This window comes from Carassius auratus, unplaced genomic scaffold, assembly GCF_003368295.1.
Source record: "Carassius auratus strain Wakin unplaced genomic scaffold, ASM336829v1 scaf_tig00217318, whole genome shotgun sequence".
NCBI lineage: Eukaryota > Metazoa > Chordata > Actinopteri > Cypriniformes > Cyprinidae > Carassius > Carassius auratus.
In genome coordinates this window covers 220,928-244,719 of record NW_020528997.1, presented here as the reverse complement: position 1 = coordinate 244,719, position 23,792 = coordinate 220,928, and the positions used below count along the sequence as shown (strand labels likewise).

At 41.4% G+C, this 23,792-nt stretch overlaps 1 protein-coding gene across 1 annotated transcript in view; it reads left to right on the top strand.

Annotated features, from left to right (window-relative positions):
• Positions 1–371: 371 nt before the first annotated feature.
• Positions 372–23,792, top strand: part of LOC113100632 (uncharacterized) — a gene marked incomplete at its 5' end in the record, with an annotated part of 32,581 nt that continues 9,160 nt past the window's right edge. The window contains 76 exons of the mRNA XM_026265255.1: positions 372–447; positions 599–757; positions 846–1,057; positions 1,180–1,232; positions 1,318–1,436; positions 1,546–1,722; positions 1,906–1,937; positions 2,018–2,115; positions 2,223–2,266; positions 2,446–2,467; positions 2,885–2,912; positions 3,002–3,077; positions 3,229–3,387; positions 3,476–3,687; positions 3,775–3,863; positions 3,949–4,067; positions 4,175–4,351; positions 4,536–4,567; positions 4,648–4,745; positions 4,853–4,877; positions 5,616–5,691; positions 5,843–6,001; positions 6,090–6,301; positions 6,388–6,476; positions 6,562–6,680; positions 6,791–6,967; positions 7,151–7,182; positions 7,263–7,360; positions 7,468–7,511; positions 7,691–7,712; positions 8,130–8,157; positions 8,247–8,322; positions 8,474–8,632; positions 8,721–8,932; positions 9,020–9,108; positions 9,194–9,312; positions 9,420–9,596; positions 9,781–9,812; positions 9,893–9,990; positions 10,098–10,123; positions 10,305–10,326; positions 10,745–10,772; positions 10,862–10,937; positions 11,089–11,247; positions 11,336–11,547; positions 11,634–11,722; positions 11,808–11,926; positions 12,058–12,231; positions 13,258–13,289; positions 13,376–13,473; positions 13,560–13,588; positions 13,675–13,696; positions 13,829–13,856; positions 13,937–14,009; positions 14,099–14,245; positions 16,181–16,377; positions 16,543–16,637; positions 16,731–16,843; positions 17,407–17,583; positions 17,668–17,699; positions 17,783–17,880; positions 18,018–18,040; positions 18,612–18,633; positions 18,756–18,783; positions 19,030–19,114; positions 19,197–19,343; positions 19,479–19,687; positions 19,932–20,035; positions 20,133–20,245; positions 20,386–20,541; positions 21,077–21,285; positions 21,378–21,463; positions 21,555–21,682; positions 21,965–22,090; positions 22,301–22,494; positions 23,684–23,772. Of these exons, the coding sequence (XP_026121040.1) occupies positions 372–447; positions 599–757; positions 846–1,057; positions 1,180–1,232; positions 1,318–1,436; positions 1,546–1,722; positions 1,906–1,937; positions 2,018–2,115; positions 2,223–2,266; positions 2,446–2,467; positions 2,885–2,912; positions 3,002–3,077; positions 3,229–3,387; positions 3,476–3,687; positions 3,775–3,863; positions 3,949–4,067; positions 4,175–4,351; positions 4,536–4,567; positions 4,648–4,745; positions 4,853–4,877; positions 5,616–5,691; positions 5,843–6,001; positions 6,090–6,301; positions 6,388–6,476; positions 6,562–6,680; positions 6,791–6,967; positions 7,151–7,182; positions 7,263–7,360; positions 7,468–7,511; positions 7,691–7,712; positions 8,130–8,157; positions 8,247–8,322; positions 8,474–8,632; positions 8,721–8,932; positions 9,020–9,108; positions 9,194–9,312; positions 9,420–9,596; positions 9,781–9,812; positions 9,893–9,990; positions 10,098–10,123; positions 10,305–10,326; positions 10,745–10,772; positions 10,862–10,937; positions 11,089–11,247; positions 11,336–11,547; positions 11,634–11,722; positions 11,808–11,926; positions 12,058–12,231; positions 13,258–13,289; positions 13,376–13,473; positions 13,560–13,588; positions 13,675–13,696; positions 13,829–13,856; positions 13,937–14,009; positions 14,099–14,245; positions 16,181–16,377; positions 16,543–16,637; positions 16,731–16,843; positions 17,407–17,583; positions 17,668–17,699; positions 17,783–17,880; positions 18,018–18,040; positions 18,612–18,633; positions 18,756–18,783; positions 19,030–19,114; positions 19,197–19,343; positions 19,479–19,687; positions 19,932–20,035; positions 20,133–20,245; positions 20,386–20,541; positions 21,077–21,285; positions 21,378–21,463; positions 21,555–21,682; positions 21,965–22,090; positions 22,301–22,494; positions 23,684–23,772 (7,790 nt within the window). The remainder of the gene's footprint in view (positions 448–598; positions 758–845; positions 1,058–1,179; positions 1,233–1,317; positions 1,437–1,545; positions 1,723–1,905; positions 1,938–2,017; positions 2,116–2,222; positions 2,267–2,445; positions 2,468–2,884; positions 2,913–3,001; positions 3,078–3,228; positions 3,388–3,475; positions 3,688–3,774; positions 3,864–3,948; positions 4,068–4,174; positions 4,352–4,535; positions 4,568–4,647; positions 4,746–4,852; positions 4,878–5,615; positions 5,692–5,842; positions 6,002–6,089; positions 6,302–6,387; positions 6,477–6,561; positions 6,681–6,790; positions 6,968–7,150; positions 7,183–7,262; positions 7,361–7,467; positions 7,512–7,690; positions 7,713–8,129; positions 8,158–8,246; positions 8,323–8,473; positions 8,633–8,720; positions 8,933–9,019; positions 9,109–9,193; positions 9,313–9,419; positions 9,597–9,780; positions 9,813–9,892; positions 9,991–10,097; positions 10,124–10,304; positions 10,327–10,744; positions 10,773–10,861; positions 10,938–11,088; positions 11,248–11,335; positions 11,548–11,633; positions 11,723–11,807; positions 11,927–12,057; positions 12,232–13,257; positions 13,290–13,375; positions 13,474–13,559; positions 13,589–13,674; positions 13,697–13,828; positions 13,857–13,936; positions 14,010–14,098; positions 14,246–16,180; positions 16,378–16,542; positions 16,638–16,730; positions 16,844–17,406; positions 17,584–17,667; positions 17,700–17,782; positions 17,881–18,017; positions 18,041–18,611; positions 18,634–18,755; positions 18,784–19,029; positions 19,115–19,196; positions 19,344–19,478; positions 19,688–19,931; positions 20,036–20,132; positions 20,246–20,385; positions 20,542–21,076; positions 21,286–21,377; positions 21,464–21,554; positions 21,683–21,964; positions 22,091–22,300; positions 22,495–23,683; positions 23,773–23,792) is intronic.

The following is a 23,792-nucleotide window of genomic DNA, read 5'->3' as shown; positions in this document are numbered from 1 at the left end:
AATTTATAAACTTTGCCATATAAACCTGGAACATATGACCTTGGGAATATGCCAATGACTTCCTCTATCCATGTAGCCAACAAGAAAACTGAAAGAATCTTTCCACAAATCTGAACAAGTTTTGGTGGTCAATTTTCTACTTCTGTTAACATTCTCTTAACCTCTTTTACTACTGCATTGTGAATTTACGGGTGTCGTATCTGAGATGCAAATGAAATCCGGTGGCACTAATCAATGTTTTCTGATGGATTTAACAGTTACCAGAGTTTGTTCAGGAGTCAACAGGTACGAGCAAACACTCTTTTCCACTTAACACTGTGACATGATCCGTGGGACAGGAAGTGCTCATGAAATTATGATGTGTTCCACAGTAACGAGACTCTCCTATCCGCTGCACTCGTGAGCGCCCCCTGTAGTGTGGACCTGCAGCAGTACGTTTGCTCTTCGGTAAGAAGACCATGAACAGAAAACTCAGTTCACATGAGCCGATGTTGATGATCGTCTAGGAATCTGCATCCCTCCAAACGTGTAGCAGTTTCTGAAATCAGCATAATATTTCCTGAACGTTGATGTCCACTGCTGAAATCTGTGTTTGTAGCTCACCGGCATCACTGCTGGAAACCTGGCTGAACTCCTGAAGTGTCAACTTTCAAGCAGCAGAAGTTACTCCAAGGAGATCTGGAAACTATTTTTCACCAAAGCAAATGATGTTCTGGACGGAGCCCTCGTCATATTCTCCAGCGCAGCAGCAAATATGGTAAATGAGTCTTGTGCATCTGTCCTCTAGTGTTCACTGTTAGACTGACTGGGAATCTGACAGTAATTCCTCCTCATTACATCATCAGTCTCAGCCAATCAGAGGTGATGTCGTGTCCCAAGTGCTGGATGTGGTTGGAGAGCTGAGACTGGAGCGCATCAGTCCTGACCAATGGACAGACCTCTCTTTCATCAGCATGTTGTTGGGTCAATATCTGAAGCCGTTTTTACCATTTGCGTCACCATCCCTACTGCTGTGCACCAGCAGCAAAAACCTCAGCTGCCAAACTTACCAGCACATGTAAGAAAATATTTTCCCCAAAAATAGCTCAAGACTGTCATGAGCTGATAAGATGCTTGTTCAACATTATTTGAAATCATCTCTCAGTCTGTCAGAGGTCCCACTCGTCAATGAGATTCAAGGAAGAGACATGGCAACTTCTTCATTCTGCCCTTCCTGAGAAGAAACGCAACAGGTGAGTTGGAGGTTCACAGATGTCTCATATGAAGGTTCTGGAGTTCATGAAGGTGATTTCACTGTGTGTGTTGTGTGTGTGTCAGATGCGGGCTGTGTGGCGACTGCTAACAACAGTGTTGAGTGGCTGCAGAAGAACTTTGGCCCGTTCTCTCAGTTCGTGTCTCTCACAGATCTGATCTCCATCAACAGACTCTTTGATCCCGTATGTCTCCACATCTACACCTGTGATTTCATCAAAGATGATTTATAAAATAACACCACCATCACTTTATCCTTAACTGATATTCGCTTATCCTTCCGTGTGTGTTTAGTTGGAGACCCTGGACAATCTCACTCCCAAGCAGGTGGCTGGACTGTTGGTTGAAGAGCTACCTGGTCTCCCAGAGAAGAAAGTCGTCATCAATACAGTGTTTGATCATCTGTTTGTGTCTCCTGTGGAGCGAGGACTTCCTGATGTTCTTCAAAACCTGCTCTCAATCTCACAGATGGTAAAATTTGCACAGTTGTTCTCAGTGGCTCTCCATCAAACACTACTCTGATGCCTCCTGGTTTAGTCTTTATGTGTGGTTTGTCTTAAATGAAATTTGAAGTAAATCTGCAATGTTCAAATAAGTGAGTTTGATGAATCCTATGCGTGACAACAGCATTGATGCTTGTTTGTGTTTCTGCAGACCATTATTCCGTGCAGCTCCTACATACTGATGTAAGTGTACTTGGTACATGATATTGAGTCTCTGGCCTCTTTGCACTGAGATCTGCTGTAATTCTGTGGTTCTTTCTCAGATTCCAGAGGCTGTTTCAGGCGTTACCTTTCCTGCCGACGGAGATGGAGACTGTGGTCTTCCAAACAACTGGAGAACTCAAGCAGAATGGAGCAAGAGGTCATTCTTGATCTTCCTCAGTTCTTGCTGTTGAGTCTTCTAGAAGATCAGCATGTTTCTAATTACTTCATATGGAATTAATTAATTAATGTTTGTCTTACTTTCAGACTGTTCACTTCCTGAACCGCCAACAGTACCTGAACCTCCAACAGTAAGAGTTTGTTTTAAGCATCAGTTACTTCTCTATTTTGTTCAGTCCTACACAGCTCCTCACCATGATTCACTGTTTAAAATTTTATCGTTAAAATAAAACCACATTGTTTTGACCATAACTTTTAAAAAATGCATTTATATATTTTGTCGTTGTTCTCTCTTCTTCATCTGTTTCAGTGTCTGTTCACTCCTGTGAATGGTAAGTGCCTTTATAGAACATGGTAGTTTCTGAAATCAGACTAATCAGTGTGTCTGAATGATCCTTGATTAATGTTGCAATGAACTGAATCTTCATTCCCTCCTATGTTTCCAGGCTTTAATGTTCGTCCAAATTCAATATATCTTCCCATGTTACCTCAAACTCAATTATAAACTTAGCCATATAAACCTGGGAACATATGACCTAGGACTATGCCAATGACTTCCTCTATCTATGTAGCCAACAAGAAACTGAAAGAATCTTTCCACAAATCTGAACAAGTTTTGGTGGTCAATTTTCTACTTCTGTTACATTCTCTTAACCTCTTTTACTACTGCATTGTGATTTACGGGTGTCGTACTAAGATGTAAATGAAATCCGGTAGCACTAATCAATGTTTTCTGATGGATTTAACAGCTACCAGAGTTTGTTCAGGAGTCAACAGGTACGATCAAACACTCTTTTCTCCACTTTAACACTGTGACATGATCTGTGGGACAGGAAGTGCTCATGAAATTGTGATGTGTTCCACAGTAACGAGACTCTCCTATCCGCTGCATCCGTGAGCGCCCCCTGTAGTGTGGACCTGCAGCAATACATTTGCTCTTCGGTAAGAAGACCATGAACAGAAAACTCAGTTCACATGAGCCGATGCTGATGATCGTCTAGGAATCTGCATCCCTCCAAACGTGTAGCAGTTTCTGAAATCAGCATAATATTTCCTGAACGTTGATGTCCACTGCTGAAATCTGTGTTTGTAGCTCACCGGCATCACTGCTGGAAACCTGGCTGAACTCCTGAAGTGTCAACTTTCAAGCAGCAGAAGTTACTCCAAGGAGATCTGGAAACTATTTTTCACCAAAGCAAATGATGTTCTGGACGGAGCCCTCGTCATATTCTCCAGCGCAGCAGCAAATATGGTAAATGAGTCTTGTGCATCTGTCCTCTAGTGTTCACTGTTAGACTGACTGGGAATCTGACAGTAATTCCTCCTCATTACATCATCAGTCTCAGCCAATCAGAGGTGATGTCGTGTCCCAAGTGCTGGATGTGGTTGGAGAGCTGAGACTGGAGCGCATCAGTCCTGACCAATGGACAGACCTCTCTTTCATCAGCATGTTGTTGGGTCAATATCTGAAGCCGTTTTTACCATTTGCGTCACCATCCCTACTGCTGTGCACCAGCAGCAAAAACCTCAGCTGCCAAACTTACCAGCACATGTAAGAAAATATTTTCCCCAAAAATAGCTCAAGACTGTCATGAGCTGATAAGATGCTTGTTCAACATTATTTGCAATCATCTCCCAGTCTGTCAGAGGTCCCACTCGTCAATGAGATTCAAGGAAGAGACATGGCGAACTTCTTCATTCTGCCCTTCCTGAGAAGAAACGCAACAGGTGAGGTGGAGGTTCACAGATGTCTCATATGAAGGTTCTGGAGATCATGAAGGTGATTTCACTGTGTGTGTTGTGTGTGTGTCAGATGCGGGCTGTGTGGCGACTGCTAACAACAGTGTTGAGTGGCTGCAGAAGAACTTTGGCCCGTTCTCTCAGTTCGTGTCTCTCACAGATCTGATCTCCATCAACAGACTATTTGATCCCGTATGTCTCCACATCTACACTTGTGATTTCATCAAAGATGATTTATAAAAACACCACCATCACTTTACCCTTCAATTATATTCTCTTATCCTTCCGTGTGTGTTTAGTTGGAGACCCTGGACAATCTCACTCCCAAGCAGGTGGCTGGACTGTTGGTTGAAGAGCTACCTGGTCTCCCAGAGAAGAAAGTCGTCATCAATACAGTGTTTGATCATCTGTTTGTGTCTCCTGTGGAGCGAGGACTTCCTGATGTTCTTCAAAACCTGCTCTCAATCTCACAGACGGTAAAATTTACACAGTTGTTCTCAGTGGCTCTCCATCAAACACTACTCTGATGCCTCCTGGTTTCTTTTTTTACATGTGGTTTGTCTTAAATTATATTTAAAGTAAATCTGCAATGGTCAAATAAGTGAGTTTGATGAATCCTATGCGTGACAACAGCATTGATGCTTGTTTGTGTTTCTGCAGACCATTATTCCGTGCAGCTCCTACATACTGATGTAAGTGTACTTGGTACATGATATTGAGTCTCTGGCCTCTTTGCACTGAGATCTGCTGTAATTCTGTGGTTCTTTCTCAGATTCCAGAGGCTGTTTCAGGCGTTACCTTTCCTGCCGACGGAGATGGAGACTGTGGTCTTCCAAACAACTGGAGAACTCAAGCAGAATGGAGCAAGAGGTCATTCTTGATCTTCCTCAGTTCTTGCTGTTGAGTCTTCTAGAAGATCAGCATGTTTCTAATTACTTCAGATGGAATTAATTAATGAATGTTTGTCTTACTTTCAGACTGTTCACTCCCGAACCTCCAACAGTAAGAGTTTGTTTTAAGCATCAGTTCCTTCTCTATCTTGTTCAGTCCTACACAGCTCCTCACTATGATTCGATGTTTAAAACTTTTTCATTAAACTAAAAACACACATTGTTTTGACCATAACGTTTTACAAATGATTTTATACATGTTGTCGTTGTTCTCTCTTTTTTATCTGTTTCAGTGTCTGGTCACTCCTGCGAATGGTAATTGCTTTTGTAGAACATATTAGATTCTGAAATCAAACTTATCATAGTGTCTGAATGATCCTTGATTAATGTTGCAATGAACTGAATCTTCATTCCCTCCTATGTTTCCATGCTTTTATGTTCGCCCCAATTAATTATATCTTCCCATGTTACCCCAAACTAATTTATAAACTTTGCCATATAAACCTGGGGAACATATGACCTTGGAATATGCCAATGACTTCCTCTATCCATGTAGCCAACAAGAAACTGAAAGAATCTTTCCACAAATCTGAACAAGTTTTGGTGGTCAATTTTCTACTTCTGTTACATTCTCTTAACCTCTTTTACTACTGCATTGTGATTTACGGGTGTCGTACTGAGATGCAAATGAAATCCGGTAGCACTAATCAATGTTTTCTGATGGATTTAACAGCTACCAGAGTTTGTTCAGGAGTCAACAGGTACGAGCAAACACTCTTTTCTCCACTTTAACACTGTGACATGATCTGTGGGACAGGAAGTGCTCATGAAATTATGATGTGTTCCACAGTAACGAGACTTTCCTATCCGCTGCACTCGTGAGCGCCCCCTGTAGTGTGGACCTGCAGCAGTACGTTTGCTCTTCGGTAAGAAGACCATGAACAGAAAACTCAGTTCACATGAGCCGATGTTGATGATCGTCTAGGAATCTGCATCCCTCCAAACGTGTAGCAGTTTCTGAAATCAGCATAATATTTCCTGAACGTTGATGTCCACTGCTGAAATCTGTGTTTGTAGCTCACCGGCATCACTGCTGGAAACCTGGCTGAACTCCTGAAGTGTCAACTTTCAAGCAGCAGAAGTTACTCCAAGGAGATCTGGAAACTATTTTTCACCAAAGCAAATGATGTTCTGGACGGAGCCCTCGTCATATTCTCCAGCGCAGCAGCAAATATGGTAAATGAGTCTTGTGCATGTGTCCTCTAGTGTTCACTGTTAGACTGACTGGGAATCTGACAGTAATTCCTCCTCATTACATCATCAGTCTCAGCCAATCAGAGGTGATGTCGTGTCCCAAGTGCTGGATGTGGTTGGAGAGCTGAGACTGGAGCGCATCAGTCCTGACCAATGGACAGACCTCTCTTTCATCAGCATGTTGTTGGGTCAATATCTGAAGCCGTTTTTACCATTTGCGTCACCATCCCTACTGCTGTGCACCAGCAGCAAAAACCTCAGCTGCCAAACTTACCAGCACATGTAAGAAAACATTTCCCCAACAATAGATCAAGACTGTCATGAGCTGATAAGATGCTTGTTCAACATTATTTGCAATCATCTCCCAGTCTGTCAGAGGTCCCACTCGTCAATGAGATTCAAGGAAGAGACATGGCGAACTTCTTCATTCTGCCCTTCCTGAGAAGAAACGCAACAGGTGAGGTGGAGGTTCACAGATGTCTCATATGAAGGTTCTGGAGTTCATGAAGGTGATTTCACTGTGTGTGTTGTGTGTGTGTCAGATGCGGGCTGTGTGTCGACTGCTAACAACAGTGTTGAGTGGCTGCAGAAGAACTTTGGCCCGTTCTCTCAGTTCGTGTCTCTCACAGATCTGATCTCCATCAACAGACTCTTTGATCCTGTATGTCTCCACATCTACACCTGTGATTTCATCAAAGACGATTTATAAAAATAACACCACCATCACTTTTTCCTTAACTGATATTTGCTTATCCTTCCGTGTGTGTTTAGTTGGAGACCCTGGACAATCTCACTCCCAAGCAGGTGGCTGGACTGTTGGTTGAAGAGCTACCTGGTCTCCCAGAGAAGAAAGTCGTCATCAATACAGTGTTTGATCATCTGTTTGTGTCTCCTGTGGAGCGAGGACTTCCTGATGTTCTTCAAAACCTGCTCTCAATCTCACAGACGGTAAAATTTGCACAGTTGTTCTCAGTGGCTCTCCATCAAACACTACTCTGATGCCTACTGGTTTAGTCTTTATGTGTGGTTTGTCTTAAATGAAATTTGAAGTAAATCTGCAATGTTCAAATAAGTGAGTTTGATGAATCCTATGCGTGACAACAGCATTGATGCTTGTTTGTGTTTCTGCAGACCATTATTCCGTGCAGCTCCTACATACTGATGTAAGTGTACTTGGTACATGATATTGAGTCTCTGGCCTCTTTGCACTGAGATCTGCTGTAATTCTGTGGTTCTTTCTCAGATTCCAGAGGCTGTTTCAGGCGTTACCTTTCCTGCCGACGGAGATGGAGACTGTGGTCTTCCAAACAACTGGAGAACTCAAGCAGAATGGAGCAAGAGGTCATTCTTGATCTTCCTCAGTTCTTGCTGTTGAGTCTTCTAGAAGATCAGCATGTTTCTAATTACTTCATATGGAATTAATTAATGAATGTTTGTCTTACTTTCAGACTGTTCACTTCCTGAACCGCCAACAGTACCTGAACCTCCAACAGTAAGAGTTTGTTTTAAGCATCAGTTACTTCTCTATTTTGTTCAGTCCTACACAGCTCCTCACCATGATTCACTGTTTAAAATTTTATCGTTAAAATAAAACCACATTGTTTTGACCATAACTTTTAAAAAATGCATTTATATATTTTGTCGTTGTTCTCTCTTCTTCATCTGTTTCAGTGTCTGTTCACTCCTGTGAATGGTAAGTGCCTTTATAGAACATGGTAGTTTCTGAAATCAGACTAATCAGTGTGTCTGAATGATCCTTGATTAATGTTGCAATGAACTGAATCTTCATTCCCTCCTATGTTTCCAGGCTTTAATGTTCGCCCAAATTCAATATATCTTCCCATGTTACCTCAAACTCAATTATAAACTTAGCCATATAAACCTGGGAACATATGACCTAGGACTATGCCAATGACTTCCTCTATCTATGTAGCCAACAAGAAACTGAAAGAATCTTTCCACAAATCTGAACAAGTTTTGGTGGTCAATTTTCTACTTCTGTTACATTCTCTTAACCTCTTTTACTACTGCATTGTGATTTACGGGTGTCGTACTAAGATGTAAATGAAATCCGGTAGCACTAATCAATGTTTTCTGATGGATTTAACAGCTACCAGAGTTTGTTCAGGAGTCAACAGGTACGATCAAACACTCTTTTCTCCACTTTAACACTGTGACATGATCTGTGGGACAGGAAGTGCTCATGAAATTGTGATGTGTTCCACAGTAACGAGACTCTCCTATCCGCTGCATCCGTGAGCGCCCCCTGTAGTGTGGACCTGCAGCAATACATTTGCTCTTCGGTAAGAAGACCATGAACAGAAAACTCAGTTCACATGAGCCGATGCTGATGATCGTCTAGGAATCTGCATCCCTCCAAACGTGTAGCAGTTTCTGAAATCAGCATAATATTTCCTGAACGTTGATGTCCACTGCTGAAATCTGTGTTTGTAGCTCACCGGCATCACTGCTGGAAACCTGGCTGAACTCCTGAAGTGTCAACTTTCAAGCAGCAGAACTTACTCCAAGGAGATCTGGAAACTATTTTTCACCAAAGCAAATGATGTTCTGGACGGAGCCCTCGTCATATTCTCCAGCGCAGCAGCAAATATGGTAAATGAGTCTTGTGCATCTGTCCTCTAGTGTTCACTGTTAGACTGACTGGGAATCTGACAGTAATTCCTCCTCATTACATCATCAGTCTCAGCCAATCAGAGGTGATGTCGTGTCCCAAGTGCTGGATGTGGTTGGAGAGCTGAGACTGGAGCGCATCAGTCCTGACCAATGGACAGACCTCTCTTTCATCAGCATGTTGTTGGGTCAATATCTGAAGCCGTTTTTACCATTTGCGTCACCATCCCTACTGCTGTGCACCAGCAGCAAAAACCTCAGCTGCCAAACTTACCAGCACATGTAAGAAAATATTTTCCCCAAAAATAGCTCAAGACTGTCATGAGCTGAAAAGATGCTTGTTCAACATTATTTGCAATCATCTCTCAGTCTGTCAGAGGTCCCACTCGTCAATGAGATTCAAGGAAGAGACATGGCGAACTTCTTCATTCTGCCCTTCCTGAGAAGAAACGCAACAGGTGAGGTGGAGGTTCACAGATGTCTCATATGAAGGTTCTGGAGATCATGAAGGTGATTTCACTGTGTGTGTTGTGTGTGTGTCAGATGCGGGCTGTCTGGCGACTGCTAACAACAGTGTTGAGTGGCTGCAGAAGAACTTTGGCCCGTTCTCTCAGTTCGTGTCTCTCACAGATCTGATCTCCATCAACAGACTCTTTGATCCCGTATGTCTCCACATCTACACTTGTGATTTCATCAAAGATGATTTATAAAAACACCACCATCACTTTACCCTTCAATTATATTCTCTTATCCTTCCGTGTGTGTTTAGTTGGAGACCCTGGACAATCTCACTCCCAAGCAGGTGGCTGGACTGTTGGTTGAAGAGCTACCTGGTCTCCCAGAGAAGAAAGTCGTCATCAATACAGTGTTTGATCATCTGTTTGTGTCTCCTGTGGAGCGAGGACTTCCTGATGTTCTTCAAAACCTGCTCTCAATCTCACAGACGGTAAAATTTACACAGTTGTTCTCAGTGGCTCTCCATCAAACACTACTCTGATGCCTCCTGGTTTCTTTTTTTACATGTGGTTTGTCTTAAATTATATTTAAAGTAAATCTGCAATGGTCAAATAAGTGAGTTTGATGAATCCTATGCGTGACAACAGCATTGATGCTTGTTTGTGTTTCTGCAGACCATTATTCCGTGCAGCTCCTACATACTGATGTAAGTGTACTTGGTACATGATATTGAGTCTCTGGCCTCTTTGCACTGAGATCTGCTGTAATTCTGTGGTTCTTTCTCAGATTCCAGAGGCTGTTTCAGGCGTTACCTTTCCTGCCGACGGAGATGGAGACTGTGGTCTTCCAAACAACTGGAGAACTCAAGCAGAATGGAGCAAGAGGTCATTCTTGATCTTCCTCAGTTCTTGCTGTTGAGTCTTCTAGAAGATCAGCATGTTTCTAATTACTTCAGATGGAATTAATTAATGAATGTTTGTCTTACTTTCAGACTGTTCACTCCCCGAACCTCCAACAGTAAGAGTTTGTTTTAAGCATCAGTTCCTTCTCTATCTTGTTCAGTCCTACACAGCTCCTCACTATGATTCGATGTTTAAAACTTTTTCATTAAACTAAAAACACACATTGTTTTGACCATAACGTTTTACAAATGATTTTATACATGTTGTCGTTGTTCTCTCTTTTTTATCTGTTTCAGTGTCTGGTCACTCCTGCGAATGGTAAGTGCTTTTGTAGAACATATAAGTTTTTGAAATCAAACTTATCATAGTGTCTGAATGATCCTTGATGAATGTTGCAATGAAGTGAATCTTCATTCCCTCCTATGTTTCCAGGCTTTAATGTTCGCCCAAATTAACTATATCTTCCCATGTTACCCCAAACTAATTTATAAACTTTGCCATATAAACCTGGGGAACATATGACCTAGGACTATGCCAATGACTTCCTCTATCCATGTAGCCAACAAGAAACTGAAAGAATCTTTCCACAAATCTGAACAAGTTTTGGTGGTCAATTTTCTACTTCTGTTACATTCTCTTAACCTCTTTTACTACTGCATTGTGATTTACGGGTGTCGTACTGAGATGCAAATGAAATCCGGTGGCACTAATCAATGTTTTCTGATGGATTTAACAGCTACCAGAGTTTGTTCAGGAGTCAACAGGTACGATTAAACACTCTTTTCTCCACTTTAACACTGTGACATGATCTGTGGGACAGGAAGTGCTCATGAAATTATGATGTGTTCCACAGTAACGAGACTCTCCTATCCGCTGCACTCGTGAGCGCCCCCTGTAGTGTGGACCTGCAGCAATACATTTGCTCTTCGGTAAGAAGACCATGAACAGAAAACTCAGTTCACATGAGCCGATGTTGATGATCGTCTAGGAATCTGCATCCCTCCAAACGTGTAGCAGTTTCTGAAATCAGCATAATATTTCCTGAACGTTGATGTCCACTGCTGAAATCTGTGTTTGTAGCTCACCGGCATCACTGCTGGAAACCTGGCTGAACTCCTGAAGTGTCAACTTTCAAGCAGCAGAAGTTACTCCAAGGAGATCTGGAAACTATTTTTCACCAAAGCAAATGATGTTCTGGACGGAGCCCTCGTCATATTCTCCAGCGCAGCAGCAAATATGGTAAATGAGTCTTGTGCATCTGTCCTCTAGTGTTCACTGTTAGACTGACTGGGAATCTGACAGTAATTCCTCCTCATTACATCATCAGTCTCAGCCAATCAGAGGTGATGTCGTGTCCCAAGTGCTGGATGTGGTTGGAGAGCTGAGACTGGAGCGCATCAGTCCTGACCAATGGACAGACCTCTCTTTCATCAGCATGTTGTTGGGTCAATATCTGAAGCCGTTTTTACCATTTGCGTCACCATCCCTACTGCTGTGCACCAGCAGCAAAAACCTCAGCTGCCAAACTTACCAGCACATGTAAGAAAACATTTCCCCAACAATAGATCAAGACTGTCATGAGCTGATAAGATGCATGTTCAACATTATTTACAATCATCTCCCAGTCTGTCAGAGGTCCCACTCGTCAATGAGATTCAAGGAAGAGACATGGCAAACTTCTTCATTCTGCCCTTCCTGAGAAGAAACGCAACAGGTGAGGTGGAGGTTCACAGATGTCTCATATGAAGGTTCTGGAGATCATGAAGGTGATTTCACTCTGTGTGTTGTGTGTGTGTCAGATGCGGGCTGTGTGGCGACTGCTAACAACAGTGTTGAGTGGCTGCAGAAGAACTTTGGCCCGTTCTCTCAGTTCGTGTCTCTCACAGATCTGATCTCCATCAACAGACTCTTTGATCCCGTATGTCTCCACATCTTATTTAAAGAACAGAGATGATGAGAAGAAATACATGTACAATACCAACATCATCAGTTTTATCTGTAGAAATGTTCCAATCATTGTTATTTGCTTGTTTTTCTGTGTCACTTTAGCTCGAGACCCTGTCTAATCTCACTCCAGAGCAGATGGTTGGACTGATTGTTAATACTCAGCCTGGTGTGCCACAGAATTTCATCATTAATACTGTTTTTGATCATCTGCTCGTGTCTCCTGTGCAACGAGGATTTCCAGATGTTCTTGAGCTCCTTTATATTTTCTCCACAAGGGTGAGAAATGTTTAAGGGTTATTGCTGGAGGTTGTTGGTCCTTTCTAGAACAGTGTATATATTAGGGAGTTGAAATTTGGCCCCCTAATTTCTTAATCTTTAATATTTATTTAGTCAAATGTGGGGTCTGTGTCTCAAATTCAGTAGTGGAAACAACGGTTCAAAGTTACTAATTTTATATTTTGTTCCACTGACGTAGAAACACAATGCTCTATCAATTTACACGAGTAGTATAAATGTAATTTTTACATTTATTTTATTTTTTCGTTTTTTACTTTTCTTCAGTTCATTTGTAACTGATTCTATTGTATTATCATAGTGTGCTATTACGCTTTCAGTCATGTTTATCAAGGCATTAATGTTTGCCTTCAAAACCACCACTAGTTCTTCAACCCTTTACCTAAATTCATTACTTCAGACGTATGTGACTCTAGAAGCTTGCATTTTCCAAGTGAACGTCACTTTATTGTTCAGCCCAAAGAGGCACAATTAGATGTTTCCTCCTGGTGGAATGACCTGCCCAATCTGAGCAAAAAAACAAAAACAAAACAATAAAAAATAAAAAATAACATTGTCAATTTAGACTTGCACCTCTTCGTTTAGTGCTTGTTTTCTTAAAAAAAAAAAAAAATACAATAGCTTCTATATTCTTTTGTATTCTATCTATCTATTTACTTTATTTTTATTTATTATACAATTAATAAGAGCAAAAAAGGCCTCCAACAATTGCTTTCTTTATTATTTTTTCTATTCTGTTTTATTTTTATCTATAAAAAAAAATAAATGAATACTTGTTTCGTGTACTGCGTTAAGCTAACTGAGACTTGTTATAGCACTTGTTTATCATTGCTCTTTTGTTGATTTTGATTTCATCTATTGTCCTCATCTGTAAGTGACTTTGGATAAAAGCTTCTGCTAAGTGACTAAATGTAAATGTTCTACTGCGCTCACCCTGTTATTGCTGCTTAGAGATCTATTCTAATGAATGGAAATAAATAAATAACTTCTACTGGTTTTCTTTTGTAGAATCCACTCAGCTGTCAAACCAACCAGATAATGTAAGTGTTAGTTTATTAATAAGCATAAGATTAATTTGCATTACTGACCACATGTTCATGAGCACTTCTGTTGTGCTGTGAATCAGCTTCACGAGGCTGGAGCAGATCTTGAGCTCAGGAGCGGGTGATCTGGAGCCTGTCATCTGGAAGAGCCTTTATAACTTCAGCAGCACGGCTCCTGCAGGTCAGCGCAGATCATCTGTCTCTCTGTCAGCCGTTACGTTCTTTTCCCACGTTTTATTATTAATGCTGTTTTTGATTTTCTCACAGACTGCACTCTTCTTCCAGTCGTGAATGAGGTGTGTTTGTTATTTAAAATAAAAAAAAACACTTTCTTTACGTCTGTTCTGTACATTTCATGCTGCATTTGTCTTTTCTTCTGCAGTGTCCCGTGACTCCATTCAACGGTATTCAGTGATTCCCGTTTAACATTAAAATTTACACTTTTAGCAGACGCTTTTATCCAAAGCAAAAGTGCTGCTATAATTTGATGATCATGTGTGAGAGTGCAGTAATGTGTCTCTTTGTGTGTGTTTCAGAGACTCGGGTGTGCAGCGGAGTGGACAGGTAGCATAGAGCTCTGATTACTGCTTCATTTTCCTGTTTTGTTTTTCCCAGCTTTGACTAACTGTGTCCTCTCTGTCCAGTTCTGCAGCACAGCAGTGCTTGAACGAAGGACGGATTTGTGGCTTCAGTATTGCAGCACATGCATGTGCCCCGGTAATCACATATGAGTCTATATCCCAGAATGCAGCTCTGTAATCAGATGTGAAACGGTGATGTAAACAGGCGTGTTGTGGTGTGTTCAGGTGCTGGATGTGAACATGGACTATCTGGTCACACTACTGAACGCTCATCTGTCTGTGGATGACATGAGCTCAGCTGAGAGCTGGAAACTCTTCCTGACCAGAGTCTCAAACCTGCTGGACGTCGCCCTCCTCCAGCTCTCCAACCAGGTACAGGACAGACTCGCTCGTCTGTAAGAGCTTCTGATTCAGAACAAATAAAACCATAAACATGGTCAAATTTTACAATAAGATCTGATTAGTTAACTGTAGCTCACGTATAACCTAACATTAACTAACAATGAGAAATACATTTATTACAGTATTTGTTAATAAAATCTCAAATTGAAATAAAATAAAATATGGTAACACTTTATTTCAAGTCCACTTTAGACATTCTACTAACAGTAAGTAGCTTTGCATTAAAGTATTAGACTGTCTGCTTAATATATTCTAACACTTTATTTTGATGGGACCACGACATAACAAATGACTATGAACTTTGAATTTATTCTACTAACCCGAAACCTAACCTAACACTCTACTCTGAGAGACATGTAGTTACAAATAAATGAGAATTAGTTGACATGTAGTAGTTGCAAAGTTGCTTATAGTTAGTAGAATGTCTAAAGTGAACTATCAAAATAAAGTGTAAGCTAAAAGATTCACTTGTTGTAGTTGCCAGGAATGCATTTTTCTAAATATTACTAAAAACTTTAGTACACAGCAAAAAAATCTGAGTGAAATTAACTCTGTTGGGAGTACATGTGAGACCACACTCAAGAGTGTGAAAGTGTTAAAATAGGAGTCTTAAATTAACACTGAAGCAGAGTTAAAGTTAATGAGATAAGTGATTAATTGAATGATGATTGACCATTATTGACGAGACCTGATGTTAACATGCAGAATCAACAAAGATGAAAATCACTATTTTTATGATGTCACCATTATAGTGGTCAGTGTTTGTTTTAGTCGGGCTCTTTACCCCTAAAATGTTAAAGTCAAATTTTAGTTGGCTGTTATAACTGAGTTATAAAACTGATGGACAAGCAAATACTATTGTTACGCCTGAATTACTGAGTTAAAGTTACATTGTTGATTATTAAAGCCCTATGATTCTTCAAAAATGTATTGCCAGCATTTTAAATACAATCTGAGGAATTTCTTAAAATATGTTCAAAAATCTTTCAAAAGAGTCTTTCTGTTAGACGTGCAAACATCAAGAATAAACCTGTGAATCTCAACAATGGTGAAAATAAATAAAAAAATCATGTTGCAGTGCATTCTGGGTGCCACCTATCAAAATTCATCAATGGCTCCCATGATGCATTGCGGCAAGAATAAATTATTAGCTGAATTGTTTCAGTAATTTCCTTTATTTTTACTAGTCTATTTTTTATGTTACTTTTAGTAGTTTGTTTACTAATCACAATCACAGGGTTGTTATAATCAATGAGGTCAATCAAATCTGTTTAGGCATTAATTGAGTTTTGTGGACACCCATGTTTTGATTTTCTTTCGTCTGTTTGTTACAATTCAGTTGTAACAGCCAAACCAAATCTGACTTTAAAAATGTTAGGCTCAAGAGCCCAACTAAACCAAACACTGACCACTATAATGGTGACATAGAAATAGTGATTTTCATCTTTGTTGATTCTTCATGTTAACATCAGGTCTCGTCAATAATGGTCAATCATCTCTCAATTAATCACTTAATTATCTCATTAACTTTAACTCAGATTCAGTGTTAATTTAACACTCCTATTTTAACACTTTCACACTCTTTTTTGCTGTGTAGTATATTAATGACACTAGAAAATCTGAGATTTAGAATCACTATAACAAGTCAAGTCAAGTCATCATTATTTATATGGTGCTTTTTAAAATGCAGATTGTGTCAAAGCAGCTTTACAGTATTAAACAAGAAAATAATAACAGAAAATGCTTCATCAATGCTTCATGAACACAGGACCTGAGAGACTCAAAGTGACTGCAAACATCACAGAATTCATTCTGGATCATGAATGTTAGCACAGACTGGGAGTAGTGGTGTTGTATAACGGTGTTTCTGTCCTTGAGCCGGTGCTGATGATCTTCTGTGTGCAGTCGGTGTGGTGGAGCAGCAGCTCTGCCTCTGTGGCTCTGGACGTCCTGCGGGAGCTGCGTCTGGACAGACTGACGGATGAGAGCGCTGTAGTGCTGTGGCTCGATGAACACCTGCGAGCGTTCCTGCCCAGTGCGTCTGGGACGTTCCTGCAGTGTCTGCGCAGCCAGAACCTCAGCTGCCAGAGCTTCCAGACAGTGTAAACAGCCCAGATCCTCCTCACTTACTCTTTAAACATTTACAACCAGTCAAACACACTGAGTGAGCAGTGTGTGAATATGGATCTCAGTATCAGTTTAGATTTGGAGTCTGAGTGTTGACATATTGGTGTGTGTGTGTGTGTGTGTGTGTGTGTGTGATGAAGGGTTGGGGCGTTCGATGCAGGATTTTCCCATATGAATGACGTTCAGCGCCAAACAGTCGTGTCACACTTCATCGTCCCGTTCCTCTCGAGAGCAGGTACTGATCAGACGCTCCTCTGTGTGTCATTCATCTGTCTGGGTCAGATCAGCTCATCAATAACACTGTACTGCTGTGTGTGTGTGTGTTCAGGTGCGGCGTGTGTCTCCATCAACAGCTCTCAGTGGCTCATCAGTAACTTCGGCCAGTTCTCTGCCCTTGTTCCTCTGAATCAGCTGATCTCACTCAACCCACAGTTCAACCCGGTACAGTCATTGAATCACGTTTACACCACGAACAGTCACTGCATTCATCAGGATTTACTCTAACACACTGGTTCCCAATCCTGGTCCTGGAGAACCCCCAACACTGCACGCTTTTGGTGTCTCTCTTATCTGACGCACACACTTGAGGTCTTGGAGTCTCCACTCATCAGGTGTGTTTGATTATGGAGACATCTCAAATGTGCAGTGTCGGGGTTCTCCGGGACCAGGATTGGGAACCACTGCTGTAAAACATGGTCGTTTTACCTGAGACACAAACTGAGAAAGATACTGAGGTGTTTTGATACATTGATGTGGGCATGTCTCTCAGATTTTATATTAATAAGAGAAATGTATGTATAGATGAATTGCTCACAATAAGATCTATTATGTGTAATTAGAAAATGAGGTGATTTTTCCTTGCATGCTGACTTTAGCAGGAGAAGATTCTCTTAGAACAGGATACAGTTTCTTCCACAGTTTTACTGGAAAACAAGCTTCCGATTGTTTTTGAAATGTGTAAGAGTTTTAACTGGATATTTCCTCCTTGTCTTGTCTGTTTCCAGATGAGCAGCCTGCTCTATCTGTCTCCAGAGCAGCTGGTCGGGCTGATGTTTGACGACGTTCCTGGTCTTCCAGAGAAAAGTGTGGTCATCAATGCCGTGTTCGATCACCTGACGGCGTCTCCACAGAGAGAGAGGATCGTCTCCACACTTCCCATCATGGTGGAGTCATCAAAGACAGTAAGAGAGTTTCTCAGGGCACTTCTGCATCAGTTTCTCATGGCTGTCGCACTGTTAACACCTGGATGTGTTTCTCTCTGACAGAGGAACGTCTCCTGCGCATCATATCAGATCATGTGAGTGTCGTCATATACTGAATGTGCTTCATGTGCTGAACCTCACAGTCTCGTGCTCACACATCTGTCTGTCTGTCTGCTAGCTTCCACCGTCTGGATCATCTGATGGTCAGCGTGCCGGTGGATCTGGAGTCTGTGATTCTGAGGAGTAGATCAGCTCTTCTTCAGAACGTGCCGCAGGGTGAGACCAGAGCACTTTCACTATCATGAGACGTTTGATTTTAGTCACAAGTTCATCTGAATTCAGTTCCCTGCTGTTTAGTATGTATCAGACATCACACACACACACACACTCATGAGTGTGTCTCTCTGTCTCAGGTTGTGTGAGCTCCAGCAGACAGGTGAGTGTTGAAGATGCTCTGGAGAATAAGACGAGTGCTTAACTCTACTGATAGTGCACTTGTAGTGTACTTCATATCTTCAACAACGAAAGAAACAGTACTTAAAGAGAGACACTTTCATGTTTTTTGACACACTTGAGTATGCTTTTAAACGTTTAATTTGTAAACAAACTTTAAGTACATTTATAAGTGCATTTCCAAACTGGTTTAATAATATATTGTTATGCTTTAAAGAAGTGCACTAATTTTGATGTGCTGACTAACATGTTAAGTATTCGATTGTAATTGTTGTGTGATTTTAATCAAACTAGTTCCAAATTCATAATTACAAATATATTTAAATAGTTGATATACAATAGAAATGACATTAAAGTGTATTGAGTTGACCTAATGCATTCAATAGAATTGTAAACTGTAATCCTGCAGGTAAGTGTCTGAAAATATTATATTCTCTTTGCACTTGAATATATTATTTTAATTGTATGATTTGCTTAATCAGAACTCTTTTTAAAAGTATGTTGATGATTTAAGCTCATGTGATGCTCACGTGTGTCTCTTCTGTGTCCTTCAGTGTGGTGCCACACCAGTGAACGGTTAGTGATCGTCTCTGATTGATTAGTTTGGTTCTGTCTGTCTGTAGCTATGTGAGCTGACTCTCTCTCTCTCTCTCTCTCGTCTGTCTCTCTTTCTCTCTCTCTCTCTCTCTCTCTCTCAGAAACAACAGTGTGTGGGAGCACCAACAGGTGTGTCAAACAACTTCAAGGAGCCTTCAGATTATTTTAAATCTCAAACAGACATACTTTCAATTGATTATTTAAAGAAACAAACTGATTAATTGATTATCAAATAATAACTCGCTTCAGCACTAAATTTGACTGGCCATCTGTGGAGTATTTGTGCTGTGATTGGATGCTTCTGTTTCTATTTCTGTCATAATCATATATATGTGTGTGTGTGTGTGTGTGTGTGTGTGCGTGCGTGTGTTCCAGCTCTGTTGTGTCGGCGTATCTCGGCTCGTCTCATGATGGCAGTCGTCTCTGTGAATTCAGCATCACACAGTACGCTTGTGCACAGGTACATGAACCACACCATACACAGACGCGTGAATACACACTCTGTCTCTGTAAGCATGTGTTTACTGTGTGTGTGTGTTCAGCTGACAGCTCTGAGCTCACAGGACCTGGCGACGGTGTTGTCATGCGGTCTCAACAGGAATGAGAGCGTGTCCGAGGAGACGTGGAAGCTCTTCTTGCAGAAGGTCAACCCTGTGCTGGGTCCAGCGCTCGACCTGCTCACACACACGGTACACACACACACACCCACACTTGGAGACATCAACATCAATAATTCAACAGAAATTGACAACATATTAACTTATAATCTATTAAAACCAAAGTCAAACAAGTAAGTAACAATGAACTGTGTGTGTCTCTGTCAGAGGCTGAATAAGTCCCGCCCTGCAGTCTCATTCTTGAATGTGATTGGAGAAGTCACTCTGAGCTCCTTCAGCTCCACCAATCTGAGAGATGATTTGTTCGTCCAGCGCTGGTTTGACTCCAGGCTCCGCCCATTTTTACCCTACGCCTCTGAGACGTTCCTGTCCTGTCTGTCCACCAGAGACTTCAGCTGCGACACATACAAGAGCGTGTGAGTTACACACACACACACACACACACACACACTCTCTCTCTCTCTCTCTCTCTCTCTCTCTCACATGCACACACTCACTCACTCATTCATTCTCTTACAATTACTCACACACACACACACATATACTCTCTCACACACACACATTAACTCACTCACTAACCTACACACACTCTCTCTCTCACACACAGTCACACGCACACGCATATGTTGATGAAACTCATATGTTTGGTCTCTCTCACAGTGTCAGGAGCTTCAGTCAGAGTTTTGACGTCATGTCTACTGATACACAAGCTAACTTCTACGTTGACTTCATCAAAGTCTTCCTCTCTCAGAACAGCACTGCAGGTTGAACACACACACACACACACACACGCGCACACACACACACACACACACACACAGGGATCTGTAGATCAGTTGTGACGTGTTGCTCTGTGTTTAGGGTGTGTGAACGTCTCTCAGAGCAGCTCTGATTGGCTGATCAGCAGCTTCGGACGTTTTTCTGTTTTCACCACTGTCACTGACCTGCAGACACTCAACCCCAGCTTCAATGTGGTATGAACACACACGCGCACACACACACACACACACACACACACACACACACACACACACACACACACACACACACACACACACACACACACACACAGCGTGTACAGATGCATGTGTTGACCTGTTCTCTGTGTGTGTAGTTGGACACTCTGAGTCTGTTGAGCCTGAGGCAGTTAGTGGAGGTGTCCATCTCTCCTGGATTCCTGTCCAGCGCTGCTGCGGTCGATAATCTGCTGCTCTACGTGACGGACGCTCAGATCACTGCGTTCTTCTCATCCCTCTCTGCTACGCTACAGGTGACACACACACATGCCTAACACATTCTATTCATCAGCATGGAAACTCTTCTCTCTGATTGGATGCAATAGTTCTGAATAGACATTTGTATTGTATGAATGTGGAATAACTTTTTTTTTTAAATAAATGTATTTTTTTTATTATTTTTTTTAAATATGTAAAATAAGATCTACCTTTTTATCCAATCAAAAGATTATTCACAGAGACACCTGGTCGATTAATCAATTATCAAAATAATCATTAATTTGTGGTGCATAAATGGGATGTTTTTTCACCAATAAATCAAAGTAAAATCTGTAATGTTACCCAATAGATTGAAACAATCATTTCATTGTGTCCAGTTAATCATTTAAAAAAGAATCATATATATATATATATATATATATATATATATATATATATATATATATATATATATATATATATATATATATATGTATATATACTCTGTTTTCTGAATTGCCGTCTTAGATGTGTCTGTTTTCGTATTGGCCATTTGTGGAGTTCTGATTGGCTGTTGTCTGTGTCTGTCAGACGCAGGGCGTGGTTCTCCCGTCCCCCGTGCAGGAGGCGTTTCTGCAGCAGGTGTTTGACAGGGCCAATCTGACCACCTTACCAGATGCTGATCTGCAGATCTGGATCCTGAACATACTGCCATCCTTCACAGCCAACATCACCGTCCAACACGTGACGTCCTACTTCAGCATCGTCCAGCAGAGACCCTGTCCCATCAGCCAGCAGGCGTAAGTCTCTCTCTCTCTCTCTCACACACACACACACACACAGACACACAAACACAACCAGTCTGCATGCTCACTGATGTTTGCTCTTCCAGGGTGCAGCTGTTGAACTCGTCCAGCTCCACCTTCCAGCCGGAGACACAGGATCAGATCTACCAGCTGATCCTCGGCTCTCTAACAGGTGTCCATCCATCCATCCATCCATCCATCCATCCATTCATTCATGTATTCATCCCTCCATCCACTCACCCATCATCCCTCTGTCTCCACAGGCCCCGCCCCACTGCGCTGCTATGGTAACCAGAGCTACTACGCTTTCCTGACCTCCTCCTTCATGAGTTTCCAGTTCCCCGATCTGACCACCTTCCTGTCGCTGATGCCGCCGGGCCGTGTACCAGAGGTCAGACCGCCTCCATCTGCCAATTACTGATGCAATATAGAGTCTGTGAACGAGTCAGTAGTTAAAGATTAGTCCTTTATTGAAATCAGTGGATCTCAATCAGGGATCTGGAAGATGATTAAAGAGGAGCCTCTGAGTGCTATTGTGGGCAATGGGAGTCAACAGGTTGAGAACAGTTGCTTTGGAGAAGAACATTTTAAACGTGCACCAGATCACAAAGTGCACTCCTTTAACTCTTCGTATTGTAAGTTCTGCTTGTTTGAAGAGTGTGTTTTCTCACAGCTGATGGAGTCAGTGTCTCCAGCGGAGGTCAGCAGTCTTCTCAACCGGCCGAATGCTGTGGACGATGTGACCCAAATCTGCCAGCTTTTCAGAAATTACCCAAAGACACCCCAGTACTTACAGACGGTAAGAACATCTTTCACTCATATTACAAACTAATGGAAAGACCATCTAGATATAAATCTGATAATATCTGGTTCTGACAATCGTATATTAGCCTCTTCACTTAGTTCTGTACATACTGTACTGTGAAGTGGCCAAAGCAGCACAGATCCATCGTCCTAACTGTGACGTGTGAGTCCTAAACGAAGAAGCCCCTCTCTGTGTGTCCCGCAGGAGCCGCTGTTGCCCGTGGGTTTGGCCCGGCAGGTGTTGTCCTGCGTCTGGCCTCAGGTTCTGAAGCTGGACGTCCAGTCTGAGGTCAATCAGTGGTTTGATCATCGACTGGTTCAATACCTGCCTCTCCTCACCTCACAGTTCATCGCTCCAGACGTCATGCTAAACACCTCCTGTCTCTCCTTCAAGAAGTTGTGAGTAGCTTGTTTTCAACATTACATTGTGAATCAAAAGATACAGGCCTAAAGTACAGTCAAATTTTAGAAATGCTGGAGATATTTTGCACATAAAAAGCCAATTGTGTATTCTCATTAAAGTGGTAATGCATGATGCACAGCTCACACAGAAGTCCCTTTCAAACCAAGCAGCTTTCAGTACACAGCAAAATCCCCAGTGTTAATTTAACACTCTTGAGTGTGGACACATATAAACACTGAAGCAGTATTAAAAGTAACACTGAAGCAGAGTTGAAGTTAATGAGATAATTATGAAGTTAATTGAGTTATGATTGAGCATTATTGAAGACACCTGATGTTAACAAGCAGAATCACCAACCGAGAAAATCACAATTTGTGTATCACCATTATAGTGGTCAGTGTTTGCTTTAGTTGTGATCTTGGGTTGTAACTTTTTCATTTTGAAATTTGTGTCAAGCCAAGAGCAAAAGGTGGTGATGATGATTATGTTTTAATGTAATTGAAACTCAACTCAATCTCAACAATGGTGACAAACAGCATTCCATGACAATTAGTTCAAACCACAATCAATACCACATGATTGGCTTAGCTCTGGTCTGTCTGCATGTTATAACTCAGTTACCACATCCACACAAAATCTAAAGTGAATAACTGAAGGTTCAAGATCCCAACTAAAGCAAACACTGACCACTATAATGGTGACACACAAATTGTGATTTTCTCATTTGGTGATTCTGCTTGTTAACATCAGGTGTCTTCAATAATGCTTAATCATAACTCAATTAACTTCTTAATTATCTCATTAACCTCAACTCTGCTTCAGTGTTTTACTTTTAACGCTGTTTCAGTGTTTATATGAGTCCACACTCAGAGTGTTAAATTAACACTGGGGATTTTGCTGTGTAGGTCATTTTGAGTGACCAACATCAAACCCCCAGATTTTTAATCGAATGAATGGATTTCACAGAGCTTTGGTTAATGTGACTGTACCTTTTACTTCTATGTGTTTGTTTCAAACTGCAGAAACAAACTCCAATTGAATTTAGTTTTGGCCTGATTTTTCTTCGTCAGCTTGTTCTTAAATTTTGCTAGACTCATATTGGCCCTCAACATGAGCTGCTCAGTGTAATCAATTTTCCTCAAAAGACATCTAACGATGATGGATTCTGTGTGTTTCTCTGTTCAGCGTTTCAGTGATGGCTCAATACAACTACACTTCAGCTGAGTTTTCTCAGAGTGACATCTACAACACCATCCAGATCTACCTCAACACCTGTGAGTCCCTCTGATCGACT